A 12440-nucleotide genomic window follows, 5' to 3' on the forward strand; every position below is an offset into this window, starting at 1 on the left:
TAATGAACTCATGCCATTTGCAATGACATGGATGAAACTAGAGGATATTATGCTAAACGAAATAAATCAGTCGGAGAAGGACAAATACCGTATGATTTCACTCATGTGTGGAATTTAAGAAACAAAAATGATGAACAGGGGCACCTGGGTGGCTCAGTTGGTTAAGCAGCTGCCTTCCGCTCAGGTCATGATCCCAGGGTCCCCGGGATCAAGCCCCGCATCGGGCTCCCTTGCTCGGCGGAGAGCCTGCTTCTCCCTCTGCCTGCCTGCCTACTTGTTCTCTCTAGCTCTCTGTCAAATAAATAAATTTAAAAATCTTAAAAAAAAAAAAAAATGATGAACATAGGGGAAGGGAAGGAAAAATAAATTAAGACAGAAACAGAGAGGGAGACAAACCATAAGGGATTCTTAACTATAGGAAACAAACTGAGGGTTGCTGGAGGGGAGGTGAGTGGGAGGATGAGGTAACTGGGTGATGGGCATTAAGGAGGGCACTTGATGCAGTGAGCACCGGGTGTTATATGCAACTAATAAATCTCTAAATTCTACCTCTGAAACTAGTAATACGCTAAATGTTAATTAAATTGAAATTATAAATTTTTAAAAAAAGAGACAAGAAGGGGTGCCTGGGTGGCTCAGTTGGTTGGGCATCTGCCTTCAGCTCGGGTCATGGTCCCGGAGTCCCAGGATTGAGTCCCGTGTTGGGCTCCCTGCTCAGTGGGGAGTCTGCTTCTCCCGCTGCCCTTCACCCTGGCTTGTGCTCTCTCTCACTCACTCTCTCTCTCAAATAAATAAATTAAATACTAAAAAACAAAAACAAAAGGGAAGAAAAAGGCATTTGAGAGGCGCTTGGGTGGCTCAGTCGGTTACAGGTCCAACTATTGATTTCGGCTTAGGTCATGATCTCACAGGTCGTAAGATGGAGCCCTGCATCGGGCTCCACGCTCAGTGGGGAGTCTGCTTGAGATTCTCTCCCTCTGCCCCTTCCCCCCACTCAAATAAATAAAATCTTAAAAAAAAAAAAAAAAAGAAGAAGAAGATGATGAAATTTGAGTTGAAGTCTTACTCAAAAAATGAATGTGATTTCTATACCTGGAATGGCGGAGGAAGAACAAGTATTTCAATTAGATCAAAAGCAGAGAAACCTCAGACTGCTTAGTCCTCCTCGGAGGACATGTGGTTCACTCCCCTGTGGGTGCATGAAGAAATGCAGGGATGGGTCAGGCCAGGAACGGCTATCTGTGACCGGGTCATGGAGCCCCACCGAAAAAACAAGACATGCCTTTGTGATGGAGATGGAAGGCTGCCTGCTTTCAGATGAAAACCACAGCAGCTGAGAGAAAGAGCAGGGACAGCATGAAGGAGCTGATGAGCAGGAGGTGACACGGCCTGACCCTGGACTGAGGTGGTGGAAAGGTAGAATATGAGACATGACACACATGGGGTATAAAGCCAGCCTCTGTCAGGCTCACACGCCAGGGCCTTCCCATTCACGGATTCTACATTGTAACCTAAGATTTTGAAGAAAAGCTTCACTCAGGGAACCGTGATGTAGTGAGGCAGGACCAGGTTCATATCCTTCTGGCTTCAAGGGCTGCCAATTACCAGCCATAATTTTAAAACACCCTCAGAAGTAGAGACAATTCCTGCAAACTTAGACTGATTTTTCAAGATTTATTTATTTATTTTGAGAGAGCGAGCACGCATGCACACACGAGCACATGCAAACAGGGCGAGGGGTAGAGGGAGAGAGAAACCCAAACAGATGCCCTGCTGAGTGCAGATCCCAATGCGGGGCTTGATCTCACGACCCTGAGATCATGACCTGAGCTGAAATCAAGAGTTGGATGTTCAAATGACTGCGCCACCCAAGTGCCCCATTTTTTTTGTTTAAAGATTTACTTATTTGAGAGAGAGAGAGAGTTAGACTGATTTTTAAAGTATCTCATCTACACTGAGCAGTTACCAATGTCATTTATCATTTATTAATCACCTCTGTGAAAGGCATAGGGATAGGTGAGAAACTAGGGATGGAAAAAAACCTATAAATAAGAAAAAAACACAATGAGGCAAGGCAAGGAACAAACAGTTGAATGAGGAGAACAGACATCACTCCACGTGCTCGGAGGAGGAAGTGGCTAAGTGAAGAGCTGGCAGCAGGAGGGACATGGAAACCGCACCTGAGGTGGCAAGATGTGGCCAAGCAGAGAGACATCTCTGTACACTTCCTGCCTCCAAAACCACCAGCCTCAATGACACAGTCGGCGAGCGTTAAGGTCACAGAACAAGGCACAACATGATAAACAGAAGGACAGAACATATTCCCACCTTTTTTTTTTTTTAAGATTTTATTTATTTATTTATTTATTTGAGAGAGAGAGAAACAGCATGAGAGGGGATAGGGTCAGAGGGAGAAGCAGGCTCCCCGCCGAGCCGGGAGCCCGATGCGGGACTCGATCCCAGGACTCCGGGATCATGACCCAAGCCGAAGGCAGTCGCTCAACCAACTGAGCCACCCAGGCGCCCCCCACTTTTTTTTTTATAAATGATTTTTTTTTAAGATTTTACTTATTTGTCAGAAAGAGGGAGAGAGTCCAGGCACAAAGCAGCAGGAGCGGCTCAGGGAAAAGCAGGCTCCGTGCTGAGCAGGGAGCCCGACGAGGAACTCGATCCCAGGACCCTGGGATCATGACCTGAGCTGAAGGCAGACTAACTGAGCCACCCAGGCGTCCCATATTCACACTTTTATAGACATAAAAAAGTGTGTACACACACAAAACCAGAACATGCAAAATGTTACCAATGGTTATTTCCAGTCTAGGTAGTAAGACGATGAGGGATTTTTGTTGCAAGATAGTTTCTTCTTTGTGCTTTCCTATTGTTTATAAATTTTCCACAATGAATAAATGTTTTACCTTTTTAAATTATTGAACTCCTTTATGAAAGTGGAGAATTAAATCTGCAAATCAATTAGCAGTATTTACTAAATGTCCAGTTTGTGCAACAGAGTCTAAGATAGATACAACACTGCTTTCTTTCTAGAGGAGGTGAGAAAGTAAGTAAGACTCATTCAGGGATACAGACCCCTCAGGAAATGTCTCCTAAAACAATGTTAAAAATAGATTATCCACTTAAAAATCCTATGCTTATGGAAAGGAACATCTGGACCAATCACTCTCTGTCACAGTCAACTCTGGATCACAGATGCTGAGGGAAAAGAAAGCAGTACAAGTGTGAATTCTCAAATGCACACTAGTACCCCTGAACATGTTTGTCTTCTAATCAGAAATAATGGGGGGTGGGTCAGTCAACCAAAGAGCACAATGGAAGATCCTGAAATTCAACCTAAAATTGCCTATGTGCCAGAATTCCCACACAGACATGAGAGTGGAATCATTAATCTAGAACCAAACAAAACTCCCCTGTAAACCCATTTATTTTCCAAGAGTCCTTGGAAGAGCCCTACCCAAGCTGTGATCCAGGCTGAGTTTTGAGTCACCTGTGAGCCTGGCCGCCTTCACAATGCCGCAAGCCCCTGGTGGCCAAATCAGGACATGAGAGCCCAGGTAACCACACCCAAGTCAGCAGGCTTCTAGAAACATGATAGCACCTCTCAATTTCCTTTACCAATGGAAAGAGGGACTCCAGTGCAGAAAGTTTCCAAGCCATTTCTCTTTTGCTTCCAGTTGGATATGGTTTCAGATCCTTTGTTTGATCAGCTTTGCCTAATTATCAGGGAGGACTATGCAGTTAAAACTAGGTAACAAAGCAACTGTCAAAATCTGACTCAAATGAGGCAGAAATGCTAACTTTGGTTCTCAGGTTCCACAGCCTAGGACAGAGGGCAGCCTGGCTCCCACTTTCCCTGGAGGTTGGGGGTAAATATTCCTATTAAAAAGGAAGAGAGGGGCGCCTGGGTGGCTCAGTCGTTAAGCGTCTACCTTCGGCTCAGGTCATGATCCCAGGGTCCTGGGATAGAGTCCCTCATCGGGCTCCCTGCTCAGCAGGAAGCCTGCTTCGCCCTCTCCCACTCCCCCTGCTTGTGTTCCTGCTCTTGCTGTTTCTCTGTCAGATAAATAAAATCTTTAAAAAAAAAATAAAAATAAAAAGGAAGAGAGGTGCCTGGGTGGCTCAGTCGCTAAGCGTCTGCCTTCGGCTCAGGTCATGGTCCCAGGGTCCTGGGATCGAGCCCCGAATCGGGCTCCCTGCTTAGCGGGAAGTCTGCTTCTCCCTTTCCCACTCCCCCTGCTTATGTTCCCTCTCACCATGTCTCTCTCTGTCAAATAAATAAATAAAATTAAAAAAAAAAAAAAAAAGAAACCTTGGCTCTCTTTCCTCTCACCTCCTTCCCAGCTATAAGCAGAGTTACAGTGTGAACAATGGGATTATTAGCAAGATTTACGAAGCATGAACCACAGTCAGAATTACCCAGAGCTGCCTACAACTCACCTTACAACCTTTTAATTTCACTTCACTGTTGCCAAGGACTTGCCTTCCTTGACTAAAGCTGCTGAAATTGTGCTTATTTTTAGAAGCCAATTATTAAGTAAATCAATGGTGCTTTTGTGAAGGTTTTCTATAGAAGAGACAAATGCTTTATGGAAAAAAAAAAAGAGAGAGAGAGAGCTCAAAAGCTTTTACTCCTGCATGAGAACCATCCATCCTGAATCCTCAGTTCCCTGGTTGCTCAGCTACCACCTGAGCAGGAATCTACTGCCCCCAAGGCAGGAGCATTCCTATCCTGATCAGGGGGTATCTGTTTACCCCTCAGGTCTCAAAAAATCCAGACTGGGCAGTGCAAGCGCAGCTTCTTTCTAGCAAAGGTCAGCCCTTGGCTGAGTGCTTTAGAAGATGGGGCCCAATGGATGCCAGTGACACAAATCCGTTTTAAAATGCATCTAAGAAATGATGTGAGCAAGGAAGGGATAGATGGGCAATATGTGGTCAAGCAAATATGGCAAAGCAGTAACTGGGTGGTGGGTTTACAGGGTATATTACACCTTGCTGTGTTTGAAATTGTCTTAATAAAGTATTGGGGGAAAACGTTAGTGACAAAGAACACACAGAGACAGTGACATAGACAGAAGCCAAGAACCTCTGAAGTTGAGATGTGGCTGATGAACAGAGCTCTACACGACCACACCTTTGAAATGTGGAAGCTGAGACAAAACAGAAATCCCCAAAGAGAAGTGCCTGCTAGCAGTCAGAGAGCTTTCCTGTCACAGGAGGCCAGGACAGGAGCTCTCCTGCGGGAAGGCCTGCTCAGGGACAAAAAAGGGCTAAGAGGGTCCAGGGCTAGAGCAGAAAGCTACTCTGGAGCGTGGCTGCTTGGACTTGAGGCCACAACAGCTTCACTACATGGTCCTGTCCCTGGGAGCTCTGAGCCTCTCCACTAGTACCAACAGACTGTTCCAGCGCTCTCGGGGCCTGTGGACGCCTGGGAACAGAAAACCCTAGGCCTCACTCTCTCCCACTGCGCCGCAGGCCTGACCATGCCCTCCCCATCTGGGCCTCCTTCGTTCAGTCCCTCAACACATTTCACCCAACAGGTGCCAGACACTGTGCTTGGCCCTCAAAAGATTTTGACCCTCCCAGCTTCTGAAAGCCAATTTTCGAGGCTCAGGCTCCCCAGGGTAACTCCAGAGATATCTTCTGCTTATGTGGGAGGACCCTGCCCTGCCCGCAGAGCCAAATCCATGAGAGGAAAACTGACCTGCAGATACTGGAAATGGGCTGAGAGAATGGGAAACCAACCCTTGTCATGTCCTGAGTCCTCCTGTCCTCCTGGAGGGAAAGGTTGGGTGGGAAGGACAGAGCAAGAGGCACAAAGGTTGTGATCAGTATCTATGAATCCAAAGTGAATAAAGGATTCCAGAATGAGGAAGCCTCACTACAGGTGCATTTAAGGCAAATAAAAAGACTGAACTCCAAATGGCAAGAGGTGACATAAGGCTAATAGAACAGGCTCCAGCAAGTTCTGAATGAACAAAAAGGCCACTGGCTATCAATGTTTGGGGCCTAATCCTCACCTCTGAAGCAAGCAGCCTGGAGTTCAACCATGCTCACCCTACACACAGCATCCTGGTTCCTCTAACAAAGGGGGAACACCGACTGACACAGAACGTGGAGGTAATTCAGGAAATTACCTGATGGGTCAGAAGACAGCAGGCATGAGATGACACAGAGCCAGTGCTCAGAAGCCCTCACCTAAGAAGGCCCTAGAGCACAACCATCCATCCTGTGACCAGCTCTGGGGAGCAGAGAGGCCGCTCACAGGGTCTCCATCCCCCCAGCAGCTCCTGTGGCACCCTTCACATTACAGGCACTCCATACAAGTAAGTGTTTGTGAAGCCGGACCCATGCTAACTAGTGTAAACCCTGACTGGCTGCAAGTGCCAAAAACAGAAGAGCCCCCAGAGAAGAGCTGGTCCAAACATTTCTCGGCACGATGAGAAAATCCCGAGAGCATGAAATTTAAAGAAAGCAGACCTGGTTAGAGACACTAGTTAGAATTAAGCTCTCTGACATTTACTGGCTATAGAACTCAGACTAATTACTAAGCCTCTCGAGGCCTTGTTCCACCTTGGGGAGGGTGGTCCACACTGTGTCCCACAGGAGAGGGCTGATGTGATTAATAACTTACATAACATGGAAAGGACTCACCAAGTGGTGCAAAATGGGAAAGCTAGTTACTATTATGTCTAGCCATGCCGCCACCCGCCTTCCATTATTGTGGCAACACCTGGGAGGAAAAAGGCTCCTCTGGCCTTTCCCATCACCGGTTTCTCACCATTACCTCCAGCCTCTTCCCCTTCTAGTTTTCAAGGACCTCTACGGCCAGTTACACATCTTCATGCCAAAACTCTGAGCTAGAGCTAGAAAACCAACCATCAACAGCACCAGGAGCCCAAGAAACCCAAAGCGTAAGGAATAGCCCACTCCCCCTGCGCTGCACCCCACCAAAGGGAGGCTAAGACCCAAGGAGAAAATATCAGCACCCCAAGGCTGAGGGAGGACCAAACCAGAAATGTTCACAGGCCACCCAGAGGCTGCTTCACTCCTGTTCAAGCAAGAAGAACAAGAGCTTTCTCAGTAACTTTCAGGCGCGCAGAAGACATTCCAGGTTCTACGTTCCATATGGCACCACACCAGTCGGCAGATGCCTACGAGAGTGTGCACGGCACTTCCTGATCGTTCCCATGAAGAGAAGTTCAAAATAATGGGGCACCGGCAAGGGACAAACCTCCCGGGGAGGGTGCTCCTGGAGTTCATTACGACCAGGCACCGGGGCTCATTTCCAGAGGTCAGGGCAGATCCAGGGTCAGGAAGGAAGTGGAGCTGCTGAGGGACACTCTGCCGGCCCGAGGACTGAAAGCACGGCAGTCAGAAGCGCGCAGACTCAGTCACGTCAGCTCTTGTCTCCGAGCCGTTGGCTCCATCGAGAATGAAGCCAGCGCTACTGTTCGCGGAAGACAGGCTGGAGTCAGTGCGCCAAGACTCCGTTATTTTCACTCATCTACAAGGAGGTAGGCAGAGTAATGGCCGTTTTACAAAACGAGGAAACAGAATCAGAAAGAAACTTGCCCCAGGTCCTGACGAGAAGGTGACAGTCCATAAACAAATCATTATTGAGCACCTGCTGTGTGCCAGGGCTATTCTGGGCTTTGGAGACACAGTGGCAAACAAGACAGTGTCTACTTGGATTTTTGTGGGGGAAGGGAGATATGAATAAACATATCGGATTCCAAAGTCCCCTGTTGCCTCATGGGGACAGGAAAAAATAGCGATCACGAAGCCAGCCTCTCTCTCTGAAATTCTGGCATCAAGGATGGAAACAGAGCCCCAATCACTATCCAGTAGATTCAACAAAGTACAGGCACTGGGGTCCAACAGCCTCGGTTTAAATTCTACTGATTCTGCTAACTAGCTGCATGACCTTGGGCAAGTCATTCATTTCTCTGAGCCTCAGTCTCCTCATTTGTAAAATGCAGATGATCTACCCATCCAATGAGGTGTTGAGAAAATGCAATAAAATATTAATCTGCGTTGGACAGTACGTGATATGATATACACCCAACACATTAATCCATATTAGTATTGCTAGCATTATTATTGTTGTGGACGCCGTTACTGTTACAGTTAGGCACTGGCAAGAGGAGGAAGGGACTCCAGGCAGCTAATGGTACAAAGAGTGGCAGCTCACATCCACACAATTAGCCCATAAGTGCCCCCTTACTTGCCCTCTCTGATGTGCATCAGGTGGCATTACTTCTCTGTACGCCCAAAGAACCCATCCAGACTGTCCTTCAAGCAGATCACAGACTCTGAAGACAGGGGTGTCTCATCTCATAACCCCAGAACCGGGTACCTAGCACACAACACTGCACATCATAAATGGATTTAAACTATACAAACCAGATTTCACTCATATCTAAACCTTGGGGACAAGAAAATTGGGAGATGTGCTCTAGGCCTACCTACCAGGGATACCCGGTTGCTGCCACCTCTCTTTGAAGAGAGGAGGGGACCTAGGAAAGAGGCCTGTGGTCTTTCGGTTACTCCAGGTTGTACAGTCAGGCTTCCCATATGCCCAAGACAGGGATGTGGATCCAGGGAGGAACAGGGAGGCAGCTGGGTGCCTCCCAAAGCAAAGACGAGCCCAGAGCCCTCCAACTCCGAGGCCATTGCCCCAGAGGCTGACAGGCTGCCACATACCATGTGCTCCATGCAGATACTGATCTCGCCATCGCTGTAGAATGCACCATAGAAGCCCACAATGTAGGGGGAGTTGCACTCATGTAGAACCTGCAGCTCCCGTATGATCTGGTTCCGGATTGCAGGTTTGATCTCCAGGTGAATTAGCTGGGGAAAGAAAGGTGGGGGGAAGAGAGGCTTTAAAAATATATGGATGCATGGAGGGACGGATGGAAGCGCTCTTCAATGCTTAAGCTCTTAACGGTAGGAAGAGAGAACACAGGCAAGTTTCTGCCTGACCAAAACACTCGGTGCCAACCTATCAAGGCAGGTGTTGGTACTGGGGGAGCTGTAACCAGGGGAGGGCGGCTGCTCCTAGAGCCCAGAGTGAGGAACGGGGGCTCACCCCTCCCAAGAACAAAGCTGAATGGAGGGTTTCCTCCCAAAGGATTTGTGAAGCTGAGAGAGGAGGGAAAAGCAGCCTTGAAGACCTGGCTGCCACCCGAGGGCTGTGGGGGTGGAAGGGTATGAGGAACTGGTTATGTGGACCTGAGCTGCCCAGGAGACTGCCCCTTGACCTCTGGAGCCTAAGGTGGTGGAGATTCAGCCGGGGCCTCAGGTGCCACCTTATGTGCCCCTCACACTGTCGCTGGTTTCACCCAGGAAGACAGGTGACAGACACATCTGCCATATGAAACAGCTCCTAAGGGCGCCTGGGTGGCTCAGTTGGTTGAGCGACTGCCTTCGGCTCAGGTCATGATCCTGGAGTCCCGGGATCGAGTCCCACATCTGGCTCCCTGCTCGGCAGAGAGTCTGCTTCTCCCTCTGACCCTCCCCCCTTTCATGCTCTCTCTCTCTCTCAAATAAATAAATCTTAAAAAAGAACAAAGAAACAGCTACTGAGTAAGACTAAGCTGCTAGCAAGGGTCACAGACAATGACCAGAGGACATGGGAGCAGTGCTTACCGCCGTGGGCACTGTTTGAGAAGAGGGAAGGGGCGGTCCAGCAAACGGATACGGACGGGCTTAAAGACGGTGTGCCGGGAAGCACGGAAGAGCCCAGCCTTGCCACAGCAGGGGCCGTGTCCGGAAAGAGGAGGACCCCGGGTGAACAGGAAGTCCAGCTCCAACACCGCCGGCCACGGCGGGGAGCAGAGATGTCCACACTGCAGGGGGATGCAGGCGAAGCGCCCGCAGGGCCGGAGCGCAGGCAAACCACTCAAAACCAGTGTTTGGTGCATCGCCGGGGCTGCCTAAATGAAAGCGGCTTCTCCTGCCCAGGATAATGGCAAACAGGCACCCTTGCATTCTTTCCAGAGCACGCAGAAAGCTAAGGAAGGTCACTTGCCTTTCTTTTCCAGTCTGGGGGTGGGGATAAACACACTAACACACCATCAGGGTGTTTATCCTATAATCTGACAGGTAACAGGAGCTCAAAATTCAAACCGCACAAAAAGGTACTGAGTGAAAAGTCAGTCTTCCTCCCACAGACCCCAGGCCCCAGATCTTCCAAGAGATAATCCAATTACCTATTCACCAAGGCCAACAAAGGCCAACCTGATTCAGGCTCTTTTTTTTTTGAGTGGCCTCACCTTTCTGGCCATGACCAGGCCGGAGGGCTTGTGCGAGACCTTGAACACCACACCACCGTTGCCGGCGCCCAGCTCACTGATCTTCTCGAAGTCGTCATCCTTCAATTCCCCGACCTTCTGCTTCTGGGTGAGAAAGGCCTCAAGGCGCTTCCGCTGCTGCTCATCAAGCTCCAACTCCTCCAGCTTCTTCTGCAAGGCCTCCAGGTTGGTCCTGTCCCAAAGGGAGAGCACAAGTCACAACCAGCATCAGAGGGGTCCCCCCAGAGGAGCATCCGTGTGGTGGAGAGTTCCAGCTCCGGGGCCGGACCAGAGAACCAGCACAGGGGTTCCAGGGGAGGGTTCCACGCTCTGCCGCCTTCACTACGCCACCCGACCCCCCTCCCCGCTGACATCCTTCTCTCCAGACCCCGGTTTCCTCATTTGTCAAATGAGGGAATTAGGTCTCACTATGCTGCAAGTCTACAGAAGGAACCAAAGAATCTGCTAAAATCCAGAATGAGCCACCTTCGTTTGCTTTAAAACCCCAGTTCCAAAAGACCCACTAGTATTGGATTTATTAAGTTAACACCGTACACAAAATAAAATCTATTTCCTTAAACCACTAAACTGAAATCAAACCAAACCATCAAAACAGGCTCTAACAGGCTCTAAACTGAATGCTAACAGCAAAAACTCTTCTCTCTAATGTCATCAGGTCAGGAACCAGGTTAATCAAAATATTTTTGCATAATATATATAAATGTGCATTTATTCACCCATCTTCTAACGTAGGTAGGGCAAGGCCCTCTCTTTGAGTAAAATTCCACTGGTAAGAGCCCCACACCATCCTCGTGACATGAACCAGAACATGATACACTATCATTTCCAATGCTTGATTCTTTAAAGTGGAATAAAAATGTAGATACAGAATATCAACATAGAATTGTAAGAGTTTTAGGATTTTCCCCAATCTTAATGCTCATCTAATTTTATAGTAATGTTTTAGTGAGTTGGACTTACTGAGTCTTTCCATGGCTTTTAATTAGCGTTCAAAGGGGGGGGGACCCCACTCCATTTGCAGGCATATTTCACCAGTTTATCTGATATTTAAGTACCTTACTTAGTTACAATAGCAGCCACAACCATACAAATGACTCTGGGAACAAAGTGGCTCTTGGTAAGCACATAATTCAGCCAGTGGGTGCCGAGGCGAGTGGGCAGGGCAGAGAGCAGCCTGTGAGCTGTGCATTCGGCACGCTTGTGGGCAGTACTGAGTTTACAGAGGACGGAAAAACATTCATTATTCCTGGGAGTTCGTTAAGGGGACGGTGGTAAGGAGAGCTTCCACTGCGTTTCATGTGATTTTAGTCCTAGTTTAAACAAACAACTCGGGCGGCAGGACAGAGCATCATTACACATCAGAAGGCTGGTGCCCACCCCCTAACATACACGCCATTTCTGAGCTTGACGTGTAAAAGCAAGCATAATCTTCCACTTTTCATTCACCCTCTATTCCAACTCTCAAGAAGGCAGGGAGATCCAGACCTCCCGCCTCCCCGGTCTATGGGAAGCTCCAACATAGCTTACAATTAACAGTATAAGGGCCACAGAGGACACCAGGCTGTTTTCACCAAGTCTCCTCACTGGGTAGCTCTCGGGGAAGGAAGGCTGGTGGTATGGACTGAGTTGTGTCTCCCTCAAATCCATATGTTGAAGGCCTAACCCCAAATGTATGTATGTTTAGAGACAGGACTTTCAAGAGCTTAAGGTTAAATAAGGTCATATGGGGAGAGTCCTAATCAGATAGGACTGGTGGCCATAAGAAGAGAGATAGCCTTCCTGCCTCTGGGCACACGCCAAAGAAGGTGGTGTGAGGACACCAAGAGAAGGCAGCTAGCTGTCTGCAGGCCAGGAAGAGAGGCCTCACCAGAACCCAACCATGCCGGGACCCTCATCTTGGGCTTCAAGCCTCCAGGACCCTGAGAAAATACCTTTCTGTTGTTTAAGCCAACCAGTCTATGACATTTTGTTATGCAGCCTGAACAGACTAAGACGCCTGGTAATATTCTCATTCTGCTGAAAGGCTCAACTAAGTCTCACAGCTGCCCCGGTCTCTCAGGTGTAGGGGCCCAGAACAAGCATGGCTGGGAGGGCACAGCCACCTTCAGGTTTCCT

At 48.5% G+C, this 12440-nt stretch overlaps 1 protein-coding gene across 1 annotated transcript in view; it reads right to left on the reverse strand.

Moving 5' to 3' along the window:
* The window catches only part of MAP2K1 (mitogen-activated protein kinase kinase 1), an 80432-nt gene that overhangs the window by 31492 nt on the left and 36500 nt on the right, over positions 1–12440 (reverse strand). Inside the window, exons 2-3 of the mRNA XM_045899828.3 lie at positions 10287–10497; positions 8716–8862 (exon numbers count right to left, since the gene is read on the reverse strand). Coding sequence (XP_045755784.1) covers positions 8716–8862; positions 10287–10497 — 358 coding nt within the window. The remainder of the gene's footprint in view (positions 1–8715; positions 8863–10286; positions 10498–12440) is intronic.

Source organism: Mirounga angustirostris, unplaced genomic scaffold (genome assembly GCF_029215605.1).
Source record: "Mirounga angustirostris isolate CCGP_5_RB_7025 unplaced genomic scaffold, mMirAng1.0.hap1 SCAF_9, whole genome shotgun sequence".
Taxonomy (NCBI): domain Eukaryota; kingdom Metazoa; phylum Chordata; class Mammalia; order Carnivora; family Phocidae; genus Mirounga; species Mirounga angustirostris.